Source organism: Euprymna scolopes, chromosome 3, assembly GCF_053919585.1.
Source record: "Euprymna scolopes isolate OS-2025 chromosome 3, ASM5391958v1, whole genome shotgun sequence".
Lineage (NCBI taxonomy): Eukaryota > Metazoa > Mollusca > Cephalopoda > Sepiida > Sepiolidae > Euprymna > Euprymna scolopes.
Genome location: NC_136484.1, coordinates 95,562,624 through 95,586,189, shown reverse-complemented (window position 1 = coordinate 95,586,189; position 23,566 = coordinate 95,562,624). Strand labels below are relative to the sequence as shown.

General features: G+C 33.0%; 1 protein-coding gene across 1 annotated transcript in view; it reads right to left on the bottom strand.

Annotated features, from left to right (window-relative positions):
- Window positions 1–23,566, bottom strand: part of LOC145261966 (uncharacterized) — a 620,004-nt gene that overhangs the window by 272,500 nt on the left and 323,938 nt on the right. Inside the window, exon 21 of the mRNA XM_080119795.1 lies at window positions 14,525–14,680. Within this exon, the coding sequence (XP_079975921.1) occupies window positions 14,525–14,680 (156 nt within the window). The remainder of the gene's footprint in view (window positions 1–14,524; window positions 14,681–23,566) is intronic.

Sequence of the window (23,566 nt, the reverse complement as noted above, 5' to 3'; positions counted from 1 at the left end):
AGCGAAAGGTAATGTGTAATCCTTCATATTAACTTTGTCTCCCTCATCGTTATTATGAAAGTTACGTAACTCTCCCAAGAATGTGCATCCCCTATCTCTCTCCTTGCTAATATATGTTAAGAAGAAACATCACAGAACTGTATAAATGTCTCTCTCTCTTCCCCCTCTCACTGTTATATATATATATATATATATATATATATATATATATATATATATATATATATATATATGTGTCTGCTGTCTCTCTAGTCAAAATGAATGTCCCCATCCTACCTCTTAATATGAAACCCCCAGCTATACAACCTATATATATATATATATATATATATATATATATATATATATATATATATATATATCAAGTCTCCTCTTGCTGTTATTTCAAATTATTTCAATCTCTCTCTCTCTCTCTCTATATATATATATATATATATATATATATATATATAATTGCCAACCTTCTGTCTCTTGAGACAATGGCATTCTGCACCTAGCGTCTGCTGTGATTAAATAGTCCAATTTTAGATTTGCAGCTACGTTGGCAGATGCTACAGTTATAGTCAGTGATAGGAATGGTGGGGAGGCAGGGATGGGCTGTATCCTCTCTTGCGGGTAGGTTCTCTTTTCTTCACATCGTCTTTCTCTCTTCTTTTCTGCTAATTTAATGCCGTCCTTGACCTTTGCTCGCCAGGCTGTGCAATCTGATGACTGACTCGAGATCTTGTGGCTGAATGGCACAAGTCCTCAGATCTCTGTTGTAGGTGTCCTTGTAGCGCAGAGTTGGGCGTCCGATTGACCGTGTTCCAGAGACCAGCTCGCCATACAGGATGTCTTTTGGAATACGACCAACTTCCATCTGGCACACATAACCAAGCCAATGCAAGCGTCTCTGAGCTAGAATGGCAAACATGCTTGGTATGCCAGCCTGGTTCAAGATGACTGTGTTTATGATTCGATCCTGCCAGACGTCTGAAGTTGCACATGTGGAAAGCATTCAGTTTTCATTCAGGTGTGATTCACTACCATAGAGAAGAGTACTCAGCATGTAGGCCTGATATATTCTTATCTTTGTGTTTAGTTTTTTTGTTCTTTTTACATAGGAATCACCACTTATCAAGGCCCAGAGACCAATTGAGGATAAGGATTAAGTGTGTACAGTAGTCAATTGGATAATATAGCAATCGTTAATAATGGAAATTCGGTAAATTTTTTAACTTAATGGAACAGCTCATCAAGAACTTGTTTACACTGGACTTGAAGACAATCAGATTGTAGTCAGCTGAAAAGCAGGAAAACGGAAGACAATTCCACAGGCGTGCAGTTCTAAGGAAGAAGCTTTGCTCATGGAATCTACGTTTAGGTTTAGGTACAGATAAAGAGTGGGGGGAATTATTGATAGTGTTTTCAGCTAGACGAGTGTTTCTTGTGAAAGTTTGGCGAGGGGGTTCATAGATTGAAGCTCAGTCGAGCCGTTGCCATGAAAATAACGGTAAAGCAGAGAAACTCGCAACATCTCTTCTGTGAGATAGAGGTTGCAGGGAAGAGAAAAGGACATCTCCTATGAGGCTACGAAGTCTATTTTGAACTCTATCAAGGCAGGACAAGTCCTTTCTAGCAGCTCCTGCCCAGATGTGGCAACAGTACTCCATCCTTGGACGTACCTAGCTCATATAGATAGAGAATTGTATCAGCAGTGAGATATCTACTGGATCGATAGAAGGATCCTACCATTTTTCCAGCGGCCTTGGCAACAGATTTGATGCATGTGTTCCATTTAAGATCAGGAGTAAAGGTCAAGCCCAGAAGCTTGTCAAAACATGAGGCCTCCCCAAGATGAGAGCCATTCATTTCAATTGATGCCAGATGGGGATCAGAACGTTGATGACGTAAAGATAGAAGCTTGGTTTTAGATGCATTAAATGTAACCAGCCACTCCTTTCCCCATTGTACCACGTGTTCAAGATCAGAGGAGAGAGAATTGGAAAGAACTTGGTCGTTTACTGTCTTAGATGTGCTACCATAGATGGTAGTGTCATCAGCATAAATGTCTATGAATGATGTAAGGGTGGGATTTGGAAGATCATTAATGTAGATTAGGAAGAGAGTTGGGCCCAGGATGGACCCCTGAGGGACTCCAACATTAATACTGTGAGCTTCTGATTTTTGCCCATCAACTACTACTCTATGAACCTATCAAAGAGAAATGATTTAATAATTGAGAAGGAATTGGTATTTGGTATTTCCAGCTATACCATAGTTGGAGATCTTGTGAAGTAAACCTTTGTTGTCCCATACTCTTTTGGCTAGACAGACCATGGTAGTGACTGCTTAGCCTATCCTTGTCTTGAGTTCTATGTCCAGAGACAAGTTGCTAGTGATGGTGGACCCAAGGTATGTGAACTTGTCTACCACCTCCAAGGTGTGGTCGCCAATAGTGATTTTAGGGGTGGTGTTGATATTTTGGCTCATGATATTGGTTTTCTTCACACTGATGGTGAGGGAAAACTCTCGAGATGCTTTCGCAAAGCGGGAGATGAGTCGTTGAAAACTTTCCTCAGAATGAGCAACAAGAGCTGCATCATCTGTGAAGAACATCTCTCTAATGGGCACTTTGTGCACCATTGTCTTCGCTCTGAGATAGGCGAGGTTGAATAGGTTGCCATCGCTCCTAGTGTGGAGAAAGATGCCGTCGTCTGACTCATGGAATGCATAACACATGAGCAAAGAGAAGTATATGCCAAAATATATATATGGATGGATATATCTATACATGAATATTGCAAATTGAATATTGAAATGAGTATTAAGAAATGAGTATTGAAAATTGAAATGCTCATATTTTTGGTTCTATAGGACGAACCTACATGAAAATTTGCAATCTTTTTGAAGATTAGTATTCTATGCTATGGTTAAAATTTTATGACAATTGGTAAAAAAAAAACATATATTTTCAAACCAATAAAATATGCCCGAAAGTCTGCAAATTTTGATGTAGTCTCGTCCCACAGAACCAAAGATATAAGCATTTCAGTATTCAATTTGACTATGAGTATAGATAGATATATCCTTATCTATCTATCTATCTACATTATATATATATATATAATATATATATATATATATATATATATATATATATATATATATATATATATATATATATACCACCTTTTTGGCAATTTTATAATGTCCATGTCTCAGCGAGTATTGATAAGAATTTAACAAATGTAAGCTTGTTGGAAAATTAATAACCTGAATTGTGTAGTGGGCTATATGACATTTGCCCTTAAGGTCGCAGATTAAGGGGATCATCCATCATCCAGAGCTAATGTTTGGCACTTTTTACAGCCATAAAATGTTTCAAACATAGTCATTTGTTTTCTTAGTTTTTCATATGGATTACAAAATATCTGATATTTCCCCAAAACCTCTGGTTTTGATGGAGAGAAGACTAAAATTTGCTGCTATGATTTCAAATGATCTGAAATAACAGCAAGTGGAGACTATATTCCAAGTATTTCTCATATGTTATATCTCCCCTCTTTGGTTTTCATACATAAATTAAATTTCACAGTTTATAAGGATTATTTGATACTGGGAGATATTCAAAATCGTATTCTATTTCCAAAAAAGGTTTATACAAGAGTGTTCAATACCAAGGTAGAGCAATATATATTTTTAGTTATTTTATTTTTGCATAAACATTTAGGTATCGCTACACATTCAAGAATATGTTTCAGTCAACCAGTTATAACTAACTAGAAACATCATCAGGTGATGTTGCTTTTACAAAAGTCCAGTCTTTCGATTTATATTATATTGTGTGTGTGTGTGTGTGTGTGTGTGTGTGTGTGTGTGTGTGTGTGTGTGTGTGTGTGTGTGTGTAAGCCTATGAATGCATTTTCAACGTTGATAGCGTTTAACATTTGGACATTTTTTTATTCTGAAACTAAAGTCCTTTTATCTATTATTACGTATATAAAAACAAATCTAAGAAAACATTTTTTTATTTTTTTTGTTTTTTGTTTTGTTTTTTAAATTAGCCACATATGAACATTTAGGCATCAACTTAGTTCCATTAAATGTTTTTTCTTTTTTTTTATGGCGGAGGTTTTATTTGCAAAAGCTGTACATTAATATTTATTCATAAACGAAAAGATAAAAGAAAAAATATTCGGTTTTAATGATGAACTTCTAAGAATTTGATTAGAATGTGTTGTTATTTTGGTATGGATTGCTAATTTTTTTATTTTTTTTTTATTTATTTATTTTTTTTTTAGTTTTCATGTAGCGGAAAAACAATTCTGAAGTATAAATGGCCCATTTCTATGATTGGACTGTTATTTATATTTACCGAGAAAAACGTTGTATAAAAATAAATGAAGATATAAAAAATATTTCACGGTAGACTTTTCAGACAATAAATATATGCGATTCATTATCACTTATATCCATATGTAATTTTGTTTTCTTTTTTTATTTCCCTAAACAAAATAATTTATCTTTTGTCATCACTTTAATCACCACCGTCGTCATCATCGTTGTCGTCGTCGGTTTAACGTCCATTTTACACGCTTGAGAGAAAGAGGGATCAATAAAAATCTGGTCAGAGATAGCTTATATAGATGTAGTTGTTTTGTTTTATGACATATTAGCAATTTTAGGGTTATTTAATGTCGAATGTGGTAATTCGTTTTAAAAAGTTTTCATATTTCAAGTGTATCTTCAAATATTTATTCATGGTGTTTAGTTTGGTTGTTTTGTGTTATGGCATATTAACTTTTTTTTTGGGGGGGGGTATTTAACACCGAATCCGGTAATTTTGAAAAATAAAAGTCTATATGCTTCAAGTTCTTCATATTTTCCAATATTTATTCATGATGTTTGGTTTGGTTGTTTTGTTTTATGGCATATCAACGTTTTACGGATGCCATAATTTACGCAAAGGGTTTTATGCTTCACATCTTTATATCTTCAAAGATTTATTCAAGGTTTGCTTGTTTTGTAGGGAAAAATTGTTGTCTTTGCTTTGCAAATAGAAAGGAAAACAGCAATAGTTTCAATGTTTGGCGCATTTAAGTCAAGAAGCCGATATCTTCAGACAGCCTTATCTGGTAGCACAAATAGGTTAGTTTGGAAGTCAATCTCTTAAAATCGTCCACCACATGCCAGCATGTAAAACGAGCGTTAAATCGAATATGATGATGACTCGCTTATGGTAACCAATTTTAGTGGCAGAATTTTTTTTTTTTTTTTCAAAATTGAAAAGAATCATCATTGGCTTGTTTTTTTTTCAAACTTGGAAAGAATCATAATTGTTTTTTTTTTTTGTTGTTGTTTTTTCAAAATTGAAAAGAATCATCATTGGTTTTTTTTTCAAAATTGAAAAGAATCATCATTGTTTTTGTTTTTTTCAAAATTGAAAAGTATCATCATTGTTTTTTTTTTTTCAAAATTGAAAAGAATCATCATTGGGTTTTTTTTTCAAAATTGAAAAGAATCATCATTGTTTGTTTTTTTTCAAAATTGAAAAGTATCATCATTGGTTTTTTTTTTCAAAATTGAAAAGAATCATCATTGTTTTTTTTTTTTTTCAAAATTGAAAAGAATCATCATTGTTTTTTTTTTTTTTTTCAAAATTGAAAAGTATCATCATTGTTTTTTGTTTTTTTTCAAAATTGAAAAGAATCATCATTGGTTTTTTTTTTCAAAATTGAAAAGTATCATCATTGTTTTTTTTTTTTCAAAATTGAAAAGAATCATCATTGTTTTTTTGTTTTTTTTTCAAAATTGAAAAGTATCATCATTGGTTTTTTTTTCAAAATTGAAAAGAATCATCATTGTTTTTTTTTTTTCAAAATTGAAAAGAATCATCATTGTTTTTTTTTTTTTTCAAAATTGAAAAGAATCATCATTGTTTTTGTTTTTTTTCAAAATTGAAAAGAATCATCATTGTTTTTTTTTTTTTTTCAAAATTGAAAAGAATCATCATTGTTTTTTTGTTTTTTTCAAAATTGAAAAGTATCATCATTGTTTTTTTTTTTTCAAAATTGAAAAGAATCATCATTGTTTCTGTTTTTTTTTTCAAAATTGAAAAGAATCATCATTGTTTTTTTTTCAAAATTGAAAAGAATCATCATTGGTTTTTTTTTCAAAATTGAAAAGAATCATCATTGTTTTTTTTTTTTCAAAATTGAAAAGAATCATCATTGTTTTTTTTTTTTTTTCAAAATTGAAAAGAATCATCATTGTTTTTGTTTTTTTTCAAAATTGAAAAGAATCATCATTGTTTTTGTTTTTTTTCAAAATTGAAAAGAATCATCATTGTTTTTTTTTTTTTTTCAAAATTGAAAAGAATCATCATTGTTTTTTTGTTTTTTTCAAAATTGAAAAGTATCATCATTGTTTTTTTTTTTTCAAAATTGAAAAGAATCATCATTGTTTCTGTTTTTTTTTTCAAAATTGAAAAGAATCATCATTGTTTTTTTTTCAAAATTGAAAAGAATCATCATTGTTTTTTTTTCAAAATTGAAAAGAATCATCATTGTTTTTTTTTCAAAATTGAAAAGAATCATCATTGTTTTTTTTTCAAAATTGAAAAGTATCATCATTGGTTTTTTTTTCAAAATTGAAAAGTATCATCATTGGTTTTTTTTTTTCAAAATTGAAAAGAATCATCATTGTTTTTTTTTTTTTTCAAAATTGAAAAGAATCATCATTGTTTTTGTTTTTTTTCAAAATTGAAAAGAATCATCATTGTTTTTTTTTTTTTTCAAAATTGAAAAGAATCATCATTGTTTTTTTGTTTTTTTCAAAATTGAAAAGTATCATCATTGTTTTTTTTTTTTCAAAATTGAAAAGAATCATCATTGTTTCTGTTTTTTTTTTCAAAATTGAAAAGAATCATCATTGTTTTTTTTCAAAATTGAAAAGAATCATCATTGTTTTTTTTTCAAAATTGAAAAGAATCATCATTGTTTTTTTTTCAAAATTGAAAAGAATCATCATTGTTTTTTTTTCAAAATTGAAAAGTATCATCATTGGTTTTTTTTTCAAAATTGAAAAGAATCATCATTGTTTTTTTTTTTTCAAAATTGAAAAGAATCATCATTGTTTTTTTTTTTTTCAAAATTGAAAAGAATCATCATTGTTTTTGTTTTTTTTCAAAATTGAAAAGAATCATCATTGTTTTTTTTTTTTTCAAAATTGAAAAGAATCATCATTGTTTTTTTGTTTTTTTCAAAATTGAAAAGTATCATCATTGTTTTTTTTTTTCAAAATTGAAAAGAATCATCATTGTTTCTGTTTTTTTTTTTCAAAATTGAAAAGAATCATCATTGTTTTTTTTTCAAAATTGAAAAGAATCATCATTGTTTTTTTTTCAAAATTGAAAAGAATCATCATTGTTTTTTTTTCAAAATTGAAAAGAATCATCATTGTTTTTTTTTCAAAATTGAAAAGAATCATCATTGTTTTTAACGTCCGTTTTAAATGCCATCATGTGTTGGACAGCTTTATGAAATTCACTTCTAAAATAACCTATCTCTAACCGGGTCTTCTTTATCTCTTTTCTTCCCAGATATATTTTTATCACTTCATCACATGTTTTCTTTTGCCTTCCTCTCTGAACTGAACCTACTATCTCAACTATTCTACATCTTCCGACCCAAGAACTCCCTTTTGTTCTCTCATTTTGATCATACCATCAAAGTTTACTCTTCTGCACACATCTCTCTATTACAGTTAAAATCTAATTTTCCTCCGAGATCATCAGAACTAAACGTGTCTGTAAGACTCACATTACGCATCTATCATATTGTTCTCATATCTGGCCAAGTTTTACTTCCATAGATGCCTATCAAAAAGGATTATGCGCTTTATAATAAAATATCTGTTGGAAACTAAAATGTAAACGCATTCTTATACTTAAGTTGCACTAATCAACGTTTGTTTCCCTAAGATTTTTTTCCTTTATATTTGCGTCACATTAAATATATGCTAAAATATTAATCAGTTTTGGGGACAAAATGATGCTAGAAAAGACAGCATTTATATTTTAATTGTTCTAATTAGTTGTAATCCGAAAATAATTCACCAATGACACATCTTTTACAAAGTTTGTCTATCACTTTCAACCTCTCCCACTATCGGCTTTTTGACCCCCTCCAGCTCTTATTTGATGTGCCGTTTACCCCCCCCCTCTCTCTTTAGTAACAGTTGAAGATAATAAAAAATGAAATAATCAATCATAAAACCTAAAGGAATATCACTACAGTCAGTAATACTATTTGACCCCTAGTTAAAAAGTAAAGGGAGAGGGAGAGAGATGGCAAACAGGAAGAGACGTATTTCGGTTATTATCTTTCCATATTAAACGGGCTTGGTAATCTCACTTTTTTCCATTCTATAAACAATTTCCCCTATTCTGTATCTGTGCATAAAACTAAACACAAATTTCATGAACAAAATGTCTTTTGTAGCACTGCCCGCCTGTGGAACACTATACCTGGCTCATATTGAGATCAGCAAAATAGCTGTTGGTTATTCAATTCAAGAGATCAACGTTTATCAGTTCTCGTACTCACTCCACTCCTTCTGACTAACAAGCAGTAAAAATCAAGAATCTTTCTATCAGACTCGGGAATCTGCATGGAATTTTGAACAAAACCCTTTATTTAATCTACTGAGATAGCAAGCTCTCATTTCATCAGTCATGGATAAATTACTTGGTGAAATTCAGTTCGGAGTTACACTCTTCTGGAGGTTGAAGGTCCAATCCTCAGTGTAAGTTACACTCAAAATACAGTTGGGAATTAGTTAGGATTTCTATCCAGTCATAGTTGATGGAACGAGAACATACTGCCCTCAACAGAAGGATTCCCAAGTTCGATAAGGTACACCTGAAGAAAGTTGGAGGTAGCATCGGCTGAAACGTTTTGAACACAACATTAAAGATGAAAACAGTCGCTTGAAGAAACCATACAATTTGAATAAGCAATACGCATCTAAAAAATTCAGAAACAAAAGTAGTAAAAAAATATAGCCTCATGCTTTTATCGATAAGTGTTTGTCGTCAATTTTTTAAATACAGCAGCTATGTACAACAGCCATTATGATGGGTCTTGTGAATTCTGAATGAGAGCTTAATAGTTACTAAGACATTAAATCTAGCTGCCAAACAAACGTGAAATAAAACGGTGTTCAACTACAATGTTCATGACCATATTCACTTTAACATCCATTTTACATCCATTTACATGCCAACATATTTTGAAAGGATTTTAAAAATTGACTTACAAATTCGTTAATCCTTGAACAGGTCATTATTTAAGGTTCTTCCTCTCAAATCCGTTCCTGTCACATTCTTCAATATTTTCTTTGGCTTTTTTCTGCCCACTGACCATGCTGCTTCAACTATTCTACATCTCATGGCTTGGTTTTGCGAACAAAGATCTAGAAGTGGGCTTGTCCAGGTTTGCTGCAGACATGCTCATGGCTGACGAGTCCAATGCAGGATAAGCAGGCCCGCGCACAACAGCTGCAGGTTAGGCTCTGCTCTGGGTTTGGGGCTGCAGCTAGTTGGCGCTCTTTCCTCCTACGTCTTCTGTTCTCCAGACAAGTTAGCTGAGTGTTCTCAAAGACGAACACTGCTTGATAGCTGATGTGTTGCCAAGCACCTTGCTCCACTGCAAGGATTAACCACTGGCAGAAGTCGATGTAACACACACCAAGAGATTTCTTCAGACAGTCTTTGTACCGTTTCTATGGTGCTCCTTTATGGAAAGTTCACCATGCAAGGTGATTTGGGGAAGATGGTGGTCTTCCATCTTGGAGATGTGGGCAGCCCTACATAGTTGTGATTTCAGCAGCATGGCCTCAATACTGCTATTTAGTCTACTCGAGCACTTCAAGGTTGGTGATGAAGTCACTCCAGTGAATGTCTAAGATGTTACAGAGGCAGCGCTTGTGGAAATACTCTACGAGCCGCATGTGATGATGATAGGTGACCCATGACTTTGAAGCGCACAAAAGGGTGATCAGTATTCTATATCTACTAACCCAAGAACTCTCATTCATTGTTCCAATGTGACCAAACTAACAAAGTCTCCAGTTCTGCACACATTTCCCTATACTATCCAGATTTAATCTTTCTCTGACGTCATTAGAGCTACCGTGTCTTAAAGTCTCAATGTTACACACTCATCATCTCATCTTTGTAGAATTACTCTTCATACGAGTTATGCCATTAACAGATTTCACTTTTATACATCATCACATTGTGTTTACAGGCTTGATAAAATGTTTCCTCTGCTGGTAAGAAATGACAGAAATTACTTGAACTTACTCCATTCACCTTTAACTCTTGCAATCAAACAAGCACCAGCTCCTCCTTGTGTTCCAATGATATCAGAAAGTCAACAGAAACTTCTAAAACGTTTTATGATAAATATGAAGAAAATTCAGAATTCCCAGAATTACAATTCAGCTTTTCAAGCAAATCGAAGAATGTACTCGTTTTCATTCTGAAATTTAATGTTAATATTAAATCTACAGAAATCATATATTTTTGGAAAATAAATTATATATATATATATATATATATATATATATATATATAAAATAAATCCATATTCCTGTTTGTTTGTTTACAATGATATCATAGCATAATATATATATGCATGAAATCATAGCATATGTCATGCATGTCATAGCAAATGACGTCACACATGAGATCGTAGATTATGTCTCTTTTTTTTTCATTTTTCTTAAACTTTTTCTTCTAGGGGGTGGGACATCCAACCAGATGTCTGACATTTACCCCTATTTTAGTGAGTCCAACCAAGAGATCTTTTCAGGATTCTAGCCGTCCCTTTCAGTGCAATCGTTTGTATTTCACTTGCACTTGGTTCACCGGGTATGCTTGCTATGTACTTTTTAAAGCTCTTTTTCATAAGCCTAGTTGCTCCTATAATGACTGGTATAATTGAAACGTCTTTTAATTTCCAATTTCGTTTCATATCATACATAAGTCCTTGATACTTTGTTATCTTTTCCCTCTCAGCTCTGTTAAGCCCTGTATCATTGGGTACACTGGCCTCTAGTATGGTCGCTTTTTTGTTTGCTCTGTCCCAAATCACTATATCTGGTTTAAAAGCTGCGTTTTCAAGATATGTACCAGTCGGGATTATGTAGTCATAGTGAATGGTGTAGTTGTCATTCCCAAACTGTTCGTTCGGGTATATGTTCCCAGGATTTTTTTACTACACTGAATGTTGAGTTTCTTACATATCTTCCAGTGAAGGTATTTGCAAACTCCGTTATGGCGATCTGTATATTACGTCATGTATGAAGTCATGTATGAGGGTAAAAATGAGATTTGGGGGGTAATGCCAGGCAGCTTGCTTGTATATATATATATATGTATATATATATATCCAATGGTTGGTCCAAAAGTAATGCATCCTATTTTTAACTCATATAAAAAAGTTGAAGAGCTGTGAAGATAGGAGTGATCCCATAAAAACGAGCGACTTTTTGTGCTCAAGAATTTAATTTTTCCACATAGTAACACCATTCTCAAAGCACTTTTGCAAGCGATGGGATGGTGGTGGCTGGCATGGACATCTGGAGCGCACTTTGTCACTCACATCTCTGTGTCCACTCTGAAATCGATGAACCGATTTCCTAACTGTGCTGACATCAACTGTATCAGCTTCATATTCAATGACGCATTTCTGCTTCTGACGTACATCTAAGACAAGGGTTACTTTTTTAGACTCTCATAACGCCAATATCTGTAACAGAGAGATGAAACTTTCGAGTCATGAATACATAGGCTCAGTTATTATAACAATGCAACTTGCAATCCCTCTGGTCTATTCAGGTGGAATATAAAAATAGGAGGTATTACTTTTCGAATGCCCCTCGTGTGGATATATATATACTAGCAGAAGTACCTGTCGTTGACTGGGTTCAAAAACAGCCTACAAAAAATGGACTGTGATTGATGAAAGTATGATAGGTTATGAAAAGGAGGAGGTTGTAAAGAGATAGGTTTTGATACTCAAAAGTTTTACCCTAAGCAAAATATGATGAAAGTAAAGATAATTTTTGCAATAATATATTTTTTTATATCAACTTTGTTTCCATTTGTAGCCAAGAGTAACCAAAAAATTATGTTTTCTTACAAAGAGAAAATGGTATATATATAATAATATAAATATACAAGAAATAAATGTTACATAGTCAATAAAAGTTACTTTTATGGTAGAAATGTTCATTAGTTTGTATTTTTAAGTAGTTTGTAAAAAAAACATTTTTTTTTTAATTCACGAACCGGTTTAAAAAAAAATCAACATGGCAGCGACTTTGAAATGGAGAGCCCCGTTTTCAATTTGAAGGAGGGGCACCTGAGCATTCTGTGTTAACAATTTAAGAGAGTTCTATCAACGTAAGGAATATTTATAAACATATTTTAATGTTTTCTGTTATTTTGTGCTTGAGGAATATTCGATTATGGCATGTGTAGTTTATATAAAATTCCATTTAAGTAGTTATCGCCTCAAATTTTGTTTCAATTTCGGTTCGCTGAAATTATTTCAAGTAAAAAGCATTAAAAACTATTTCAAAACAAAAAAAACATGAACTGAACTTTAATTGACTATGGTAACATTTATTTCTTGTATATTTATTTTTTCGGGTAGTCGTTTGTTGGCTTTTCTGCTAAATGCTCTTACTAAATAATATCGACGAAATATCGAAAAACAAAGAAACAAAAACAGTTTGGAAAAATAATGAAGCTTTACTTACTTTAGTAAAATAATCCAAAACAGCAAAATGGGATATTAAAAAGTAAACACGTAATTACTTTAGTTTTTTAAAGCAAAGAATCGATATAAATATGAATAAGAAGAAAATGGCGCCCTTTTCAAGCAGAACAGCTTTGTTTCAGTTTTACAGTATTTAATGATGTAGTATTGCGCCGTCGGATTCAGGGTTGTACTATTGTAATGTAAAGAACACTCAGAAATGGTTGTAATCAACTGAATTCCTTCTAGTACACTGACAAAAAAGCTTAAACAGATATATAAATAAAAATAAAAAGGCATTGTAAATGTTTTTAAAAAGACACATAATCACGTGAGCAGGATTTTTTCCTTCTTTTGACACAATAACAAGTAACGTTCTTATATTTTATTATTTATCTATTCATCTATTTTCGAAAGACTGCCACGTGCAAGTGGAGAAGGAAAAAAACAGAGTTATGCAAAATTTGTGTTGAGAATTGTCTAAAGTTCCGCCTTTTTTTTTTTTGGCTTTCACTTTAATAAGAACATGAATTTATGAGGTGAATTTATTCGACACAATATGATTCAACTAAAAAAAAATAAATAAAAGCTAACGGGAATTAAGATTAAAGTTAAGGTTTATTGTGGACCCTCACCCCTTTTAAAAAACCTTGTTAAACTTTGTGACATATTTACATTCAATGGAGGTCAGGCGCGAACAAACACCCAATAATTTTATTATACCACATTTCTTCAAACTGAAACATAATTATCAAAGTATACTTACGCAAATAGATATGAAAAGTCCTTGTTAAAGTTTGTGCCATATTTCCATGGAGTACAGGCGTGAACGCAGACCCCACAGTTTTATTATACCATCTCTATTTAAATTGAAACATACTTATCAAAGTATTCTTATGTACATCTATATCAAAAACCCTTGTAAACGTTTTTTTTTTATTTCCATACTTTGGGGGCCAGGTGCGAACGCAGACCCCAGAATTTTAATGTATCACTTCTGCCAGATCAAACATACCCATTCTTGATCCTCAATACATCTTCTATCATTATATGTAATCAGTTTTTTAAAATAGTAAACCATATAGGAGCCTATTCGTGACCAGACACACACACACACACACACAGACGTTCAGCTTTATATTATATTATATATATATATATATATATATATATATATATATATATATATATATATATATATATCCAAATATCAAGTTTTCTCAGTTGGTCATTTATTACTTTTCAAAAAGTAGCCATTACAACACTTTCATATCACGAATAACAAGTCTGCAAAATTATGTCTTTGCTGCATTTTTAGTCACATACTCATCAGTTGTTTACCTTAAACTTAGAAAAGGCACCATTTTGAACAACTTTCAAGGTTCATGCCACCGAAACACTCTTTCATTTACCAGTTAGTCATGACACAAAACAATATTGTAATGGTTACCTTTTGAAATGTAATAAATGACCAACTGAGAAAACTTAATATTTGGAACTCGGAGATTATATATTACTCTATATATCCTCTGGAACCCAATAAAAAGGCATTCATTGAGGTTGGAATTTTTTCCAAATTTATATAAAATAATTAAAAAAATTTTTAATCCATTACGATTGGTATATACAAACTGAGTAACGTTTCCCGTAAATGATTAACATATATATATATACTTGAACTCTCATTAAGTTAAATGAAATAAAAATTTTACCTGTGCAATGGTTTTTCCTAGTTTTATCTCGAATGAATCCAGATGCGCACATACAATCATCTATGGATACACTGGCATCACTGACGGTTTGTGAATTTTTTGGACATCTCTGGCACTTTGTATCATTTTCACTGCGATAATGGTCATGTCTGCATTCTGAAATACGAAATAATTGAAATCATAAATTTTAAATGATAAATACTGTGAGTAATCCCTGATATTGTGTGGACACTCCTAGCGAATAATTAATAATAATAGAGAAAACTTATTAGTTTTAGTTACGTAAGAAAAATGTCTTAAAACAGGGGTCTCCAAACTATGGTCAACGGACAGACAGATCCGGCCTGCTAAGGCCTTTAATCTGGTTCGCAGAACTCTTATAAAAACGTAAAAATATCCAGGAAAATTTTTTAAAGTAGGAATGTGTGAAAATAGTGAGGTGGTTTTTCGTTTCTTTCAGAAAATGATTAAAAGAATGAGGTTTTGGAGAACCAGTTTCACTAAAACGCAAAACTAATAAACAAAACAATATAAAGCACGTCCAGATCATTTTTTCTTTTATTTTGACCTACATAGTAGACGATTCCAAAATTTTTCCAGATTCTGATCCAATTACCGATTCTGTTCTAAATTTCTGATTCCGATTCAATTCCCAATTCTGATTCTTTTAATATTTATAAATATTTAATTAGAGATTTGTTGTTTTTTTGTTTTTTTGTAAATTTTCAAATTATTACATAAACCCCCGGGTAATTTCTGGGTATATCTTTTTCTCAAATATTTTCCTTTGTTTTTTGCAAATTGAAAGAAAACAAAAGGTTTGTTTTTATTTTAAACAAAGCCAAATTGTATCAGTTCTTCGTTAGTATACAACATGCTACTTAAAAGTTTTCATAAACAGTTGAAAATAGTCGACGATTGGTAGGTAAAATGAGAAAACGATGAAAGAACAAAATATTAACAATGCCCCCTCACATTGTTACGAACGAATTTCTAAATAATAATGTTACTATTTAGAAACCCATTTTAATATGGAGACAGCGTTGGGCTTCGTAAACTATTATGTGCCTTCCTTCTATGATTGCTTAAATTTTATTTGGTGGGTTATTTAATTGACCTGCTTTGCAATAAAATAAAACAAACACAAAAACGAGATACAACTTATAAAAACTAACGGGACCTGTGGAAATTCCACAGGAGACTCATTCATATGTAATATATTAATATTGGTATTCATGGCATAAGTAGAGATGCTCTGATATTATTGTAGCTCTTTTGTTAAAACTGCAAAAGTATTTATCTAAGCTAGCAGGGACGCCCGGCTTAACTATGATATTTTAATTCTTGCAGATTTCGTATATATTATTATAGAGTTAATATTCTACCCATTTTTAAATATTATAAAGTTGCGATTCAAAAAATAAAAAAAATTATATCCATATGACTTGGGTGCATCAGTGAGAGTTCGTTCAGCTATAATCGAAATCGAAACCAAACTTATGAAGAATTCTTGGTAAATTATTTATTATAAGAAATGGGAATCCATAACAATTAAGCAACAGTCACTTGAATGTAATCGTGACACACGAAATAAATAACACACACGCTATCGTATTAATATATAGCATTGTTAAAAGTCATAAAAACCACGCTTCTCTCCTACTACCAACCCTAAGTACGAATGGCAATACAAAAAATATAGCAATTACATGTGATTTTATGATTTTGCTGATCGGCCTTAGAATTAGGGGTAAAAATAACTTAACTGCTTAAACATTTCAGCATGCTCACGCATAATCGCCTAAAAAAGTAGAATCTCATATGTTTTGGGTATTTTAAATGTAAATGAACTTTTTTTTTAAGTTAACAATTTTTGCTCTTCATCTATTCTATCCCAAGTTTTGATGAACTTGTGAGATTTTCATCTATATTTCCACTGTGCCAAAACCAAACAAAATATAAGGAACGATGAAATATTTCAAAGGATGTGGTGATCAGACAAAACCAGCGCCAGAAAAAAAAAATTCCAAGCATGTTAAAGCTTTGATATTAAAGTGTAAAGTTTCTAATAGACACCATATGGCCATTTATCAAACAGGCGTGAAAAGCTTTTTAAAATCTGTGGTATTAAATATGCAAGTGAACTCTAGAATATTTACTTTGTCTCAAAGTGTAAGCCATGTTTAGTTTCAGAACAGTTTCCTATGGTTCGTAGTTCTACACAAGTCCTGAGAGGTGACTGGTTTGCAGTAGACAGAACAGTTTCCGATGGTTCGTTGTTCTGCACAAGTCCCGGCAGTTGACTGGTTTGCAGTAGTCAGTTCTCGAGTTAGAATCCACAGAAAGGTTTAATATTTATGGAGCAATTCTGATTTCTGATTGGTTGGTAGCAGAACGTGAATTAATTCGATTCGTCAGTTCCTAGCAGCATCGTTTGTAAACAGAATCTCCCGACTGGGTGGAATATAATACCCCATTATACGACAAATATTGTAACACTTTGCTTACAAGAAAAACTAATAAAACAAATTTAATTATGTTTGGAGAGTCTACATCTGGGAATGGGTTTTCAAATATGCTTGCAATAACAATTGCCACAGCCGGAAAGGATTTCCTTGTGTCCAAAGGGTTGCCTTGAAACTTTAATTATTTCAGAAGCAGCTGATGACATACACCCCAATGTACAGCTGGCACCAACGAAATTTAACCGCGCCACCCAGAGCATTTAAAACTTTTTAATAAACATATGAACTCTCTCGGATGAGGGCACATAGACATTTTAGCAAATAGATGCAAAACGATTACAAAGGCAATAGGCAAGTTATCTCTCAATAAATGACCAATAAATAAACTAAATTAAACTCTGCTAATCAATGTTAAATCTGTAAATGAGATTTATAACTCATTCTGTGGCCCTTCTCAGTCTTATGTTGTAAAGGAACAATTTCTAATAAAAAAAAAACAATTTGTGCTTGTTTCATTTTTTATTTTAAAATTTTAAAGAATCGGTTTGGAATCAGAAATTAGACTATAATTTTTCCGATTCCGACACTGATTCCGATACTCCAAAAAGTTCTGATTTTTCCAATTCCCGATTCCAATTAATCGTCCCAACACTACTGCATAGCTCTAAAAAGTCAGCAATATACCTCCTCCCTCACTCCTGTACAAAAACTTTGATCCCCATCTAGCATCAATCAAAATGAATGGCTCTTGTTTTGGGGAGGTTCCATGTTTTGACAAACTTCTAGGTCTTTACTTCTGATCTGAGATGGAACACTTGCCAGGGCTGCTGGGAAACTGGTGGGATCGTTCTACCTCTCCAGTAGATATCTCACTACTGATGCGATTCTCTACCTGTATAAGAGCCAAGTACGTCCAAGGATGAAGTACTGTTGTCACATCTGAGCAGGAGCTGCCAGAGGTAGTTTATCCTGCCTTGACAGAATGCAAAATAGACTTTGTAGCCCAGTGGAGGATGCGCTTTTCTCTTCCCTGCAACCTCTTTCTCACAGAAAAGAGACGTTGCGAGCCTGTCTCTGCTTTATCATTATTTTCATGGCACGTGCTCGTCTGGGCTCCAATCTATGGTCCCTCCTGTCCTGATTTTCACGAAAAACACTCGTCTAGCTGAAAACACTATCAATAATTTCCCCCACTCTTTATCTGTGCCCAAACCTAAACGTAGATTCCATGAACAAAGCTTCTTCTTAGAACTGCACGCCTGTGGAACTCTGTTCCGTTTTCCTGCTTTCCAACTGACTACAATATGGTTGTCTTTAAGTCCAACATAAACAAATTCTTGATGAGCAATCCCCTTAAGTAATACAATTTACCAAATTTCCACAACTAAATATGACTACATGTTCCCCTTAACCGTTGTACATTAATTAACCCTTATCCTCGAGTGGCCTTCAGGCCTTGATAAGTGGAGACTCCTTTGTAAAAAAAAAAAAAAAGATCCCTGAATTTCCAAACGAAATCAAAATAGGGCTAGTGGTTGTGACCCATGGGGTCATGGATACGTCTAGTACAGGGTTTCACAACTTTTTGGTAAACGTCCCCCTACATGCATAATAATTTTAGTAGAAATGGTAGTACATAAGTTGAAAATAAATAGATGAATATTCAAATAGTTTATTTAACAAAATTCTACACTGTCAATCAAATAGGAACAGTAACAAATATAAATCAAATGGATCAATTAATATATCATGCCATTGCTAATACAATAATCTATATAATTATAAAACTCAAATGACCTTGTAACGAGTTATGTAACTCACTTTCCGGTTTACGACATCTGGTTGCACATGCGCGCATAAACATTAACCCATAACAACGTAAACAAATAAACACAAATCGCTTCTTTTGCAGATTTTGACCTGCGCACTGAAATATTAACATTATTATTTCGAAATTATTATTTAACATGGGAAGAGTGGGGGTGTTTTGCAACTATTCTGTATTACAACTATACTGCCGCTATTTTCTTACAACTAAACAACTTTAACCCATTGACAAACATAAGAACAATTGTAGTAAAGCCAAGACTACTACTACTACTACTTTCTATCCGTCCCTTTTCCTTCCTTCCTTCCTTCTTTTTTTATTTTTTGTTTACATTTCTAGATACAAAATAGTTGTGTGAAAACGGTGAATTTGTTGACACATTTACTAATCTGTTTCAATATTAGTTTTATTTCATTTATTTAGGTTTTATTTTTTTGTTTCAGGTTTTATTATTATTTTTTTTTTTTTAGATTTTAAGTTTCTATAACTTGGTTGAAGGATTCCAATATGGGTTTTTCATTCTTATATTTCTCATTGGTAGGTTCATGTGCGTTTTTGCTGCTAAATGACTTTCGTCAGCGTTCGATTCGTAGAAAAATCATGTTTAATTTTCGATTTTTGAGCGATTATTCGGAAAAATAGGTAACTTTACACGAATAGGGAGGATTTTCTTTTTTTTATGTTTGAGTGATCCGTCCGTGATTTTTCATTTTAATATACTTTCATAGAAATGTTTCTGTTATGTCAAAAAAATAACTATTTTCTTTACGTCACAAGTGTCACGCTCATACATGAATTCCATAGCTAATATAACATACTGACCCAACGGTTCACGGGTAGTCTAGTCAATAAGATAAAAATTAGAATAATAATCACAGTAGTCATGATCAATGTGCAGATGGTTTTTGATGATCAGAACAAATTTTGAAATATTTGTTAGAAAAAATCTTAGATCACCACGTTTTACTACATTCATTCGGATCCTTTTCTCAGGACACATTCAGATGAGAAAGACTTGTTGAAAATGTGAATCAGAAATCAATTAGATTCAGGAAACACTTAAAAAGCTTCGTCAACATTACAGGGTTGTGATTCTTGCATTAATTTTTCCAATTTAAAATAAGTGATGCAATCAATTTCCACATTAATTTTGAATCCCAAAGAAAATGGGTTGAGAAACAGCTAGTAATATGACTAAAAGCTCTCAATCTTTCACCGTCCCTCCCCCTAAGAATCTCAGGGACCCCTATACGATAAATTTGTCCATCGCCCACCGGAAGTCCTTCTCCTGCCAACTCAAAAACAAAAGAAGCTTGATGATCAAATCAAATTGATAACGAAAATAACCGGAATTTGTCTAAAATCATGGAAAGTTCGTAATTTGCACTTTGATATATATATATTTTTTTATGAATGTTGAATTATTTATTCATTATAATTGTCTAAGAAAATTTACTGTTAAAACTCAATTGTAAAAAAATTTCAACTATAAATTATTAAAATAAATAAAAAGTCTTTAATATAATTTCAAACATTGTTGGTAAGATGACGTTTCATTTTATTTCATTTCAAAGAATGAAAATATGTTTCGTTGCTGGTAACTCGGCAAACCTAGGTCTCCTTATCAACCGCTTAAGACTGTATTCGTAGAGGCAACCCCAGCTTCCACTTTATAGACACAGCAGTGCACCAGATTAAATGCAGAATACCACTGTCTCATGAGACAGAAGGTTACCGTCATCTATGTATTCACTAATGAGTCACAGCTGATCACGGCACAAAAGATAAGGGCTGATGAGTTTATCAAGTAGACGGTGAGACAACACCTTGAGGATTGGTAACAGTAGTTGAAACTGGGCAGGCATTGGTTATCTAAGAGAACCTCTCAACAAGAATTTGTTAACATTAGACTTGAAAACAATCATGTTGTAATCAGCCGAGAAGTTCAAGAGCCTTCCTCCACCAAATATTTACAGAATCAAACAAAATTGATGGCTTTCGTTAAGAGTTGCATTTCTTTGTTTACAAAGCCATTCAGCGGAAGTGACGTCAGACAAATTTGAAGGTACGTATGACTAACTCTGTATTTAATGTAGCTTTTAGTTTCAAAAAGCAAATATAAAATAGAAGTTTTATTCAGTCTTTATTTGAACTTTATAATAAAATTATAAACTACATAATAAAAATATATTTATGAACTGTTTTTAGGTCCCCCAACAAAAGGAGCGTGGACCTGTAAATTCACCATTGTCCGTTCGTCTGTCTGCACTTTTATCAATAACTATGCCTTGGAATTTTTTGAAATTTTGAACAAACATTAAACATGACATGAGTAAAAAAAAGTAACAGAACGGATTTTCTGAGAAAACTCCCCTCCTCCCCCCAGGGGTACTTTTCGTGTTAAAAGGGCTAAAATTGACACTTTTGTGTTTATTAAAAAAAAAAACTGATGCCTTGGATTTTTATAAAACTTTCTGAAAAGTTGTAACTAACTGATTCCGATATAATTTTGTTTGTCTATACTTTGCAATAACTCTTAGGTGTGCCCCAGGGTCTCTTTTAGGGCTAATAAAAACACTCCATTTTTGGGACTATTTTACCATATTTATCCAAAAATTTTCTGTGTATGTCTATTTAGCAGTTTTGCATGGTGCTGAACTCAAATTTAAATATGTTAAGACTTTGGGGACATTTGGGGTTAAACAGGGGGAAGGCAAATGATGGACTTAGTCATTTCTTTTTGTTTTTGCCTGGTGCAAAGCTCAAATTTACATATGTTAACTGCACAGTTTGTTCATTTTCACCAGGATTTGACACCTCCTGGGGATTTTTGGGTCTAAATGTGTGGGTGGAGGGCAAATGCTGAACTTAGTCATTTTTTATACCCCATTCACGGTGTACTCACAGGGGGCCATGCATGCTTCACTTGTTTTATCAAGCATCAGAGGTGTTGGTATTTTTTTTTACATTAAGCATAAATATATAAAAGTTATAAAAAAATATATTTGTGAACTGTTTTTTTTTTTAACTAAATTTTGTTTCACAAATATTTATGAACTGTTTTTTTTTTTGTTTGATTAAAAAAAACAGTTCATAAATATATCTTTCTTTTTTTTTTTTTACATAGGCGTCACCACTTATCAAGGCCGATAGGCCACTCAAGGATAAGGGTTAAAGAGTGCAGAGTAGTCAAAAGGACAATATAGTAATCAATAGTAATGGAAGTTCGGTAAATTTGTTAATTTAAGTGGAACGGCTCATCAGAAAGTTGTTCATGTTGGACTTGAAGACAACCATATTATAGACAGCTGGAAAGCAGGAAAACGGAAGACAATTCCACAGGCGTGCAGTTCTAAGAAAGAAGCTTTGATCATGGAATCTATGTTTAGGTTTAGGCACAGATAAAGACTGGGGAAAATTATTGATAATGTTTTCAGCTAGTCTAGTGTTTCTTGTGAAAGTTTGGTGAGGGGGGGCCATAGATTGAAGCTCAGTCGAACACTTTCCATGAAAATAACGATAAAGCAGAGACAAACTCGCAACATCTCTTCTGTGAGATAGAGGTTGCAGCGAAGAGAAAAGGACATCTCCCACCAGGCCACAAAGTCTATTTTGAACCCTATCAAGGCAGGACAAGTCTTTTCTAGCAGCTCCTGCGCATATGTGGCAACAGTATTCCATCCTTGGACGTATCTGGCTCTTATATAGATAGAGAATTGCATCAGCAATGAGATATCTACTGGATCGATAGAAGGATCCCACCATTTTTCCAGCGGCCTTGGCAACAGATTTGATGTACGTGTTCCATTTAAGATCAGGAGTAAAGGTCAAGCCGAGAAGCTTGTCAAAACTTGAGGCCTCCCCAAGACGAGAGTCATTCATTTTAATTGATGCCAGATGGGGATCAGAACGTTGATGATGTAAAGATAAAAGCTTGATTTTCGATGCATTAAAAGTAACCAGCCACTCCTTTTCCCATTTTACAATGTGATCAAGATCAGAGGAGAGAGAATCGGAGACAACTTGGTCGTTTACTGTCTTAGATGTGCTACCATAGATGGTAGTGTCGTCAGCAAAAATGTCTACAAATGATGTAAGGATGTGATTTGGAAGATCATTAATGTAGATCAGGAAAAGAGTTGGGCCCAGGATGGATCCCTGAGGGACTCCAGCATTTAAACTGTGAGCTTCTGATTTTTGCCCATCAACTACTACTCTTATGAACCTATCAGAGAGAAATGATTTAATAATTGAGAAGACATTTCCAGCTATACCATAACTGGAGATCTTGTGAAGTAAACCTTTATGCCATACCCTATCAAAGGCCTTTGATATGTCAAGAGCAATTGCCCTAGAAAGGTTGCCTCTGTCGAGATATTCGCTAATCCTATGAGATATAACTGTAAGCACATCTGCTGTAGATCTAGCAGAACGGAAACTATATTGTGTGTCACTAAGAAGGTTATTTTTGCTGAGATGGTTGATTACTTCTCTATTTAACACAGATTCCAGCAACTTACTCATGACGCACAGGAGACTTATTGGCCTGTACTGAGAGGGGGATGAACGATCACCTGAATTCTTAAATACAGGGCATACTGATGAGATTTTCCAGGATGATGGGAAGCATATCTCCTTAAGACAACATTTAAACAGTTTTGTAAGTATGGGTGCTAGTTCTGGTTGAAGTTTTTTGAGTACTATAATTGGAATACCGTCAGGGCCGGTTGCTTTACTGGAATCAAGGTT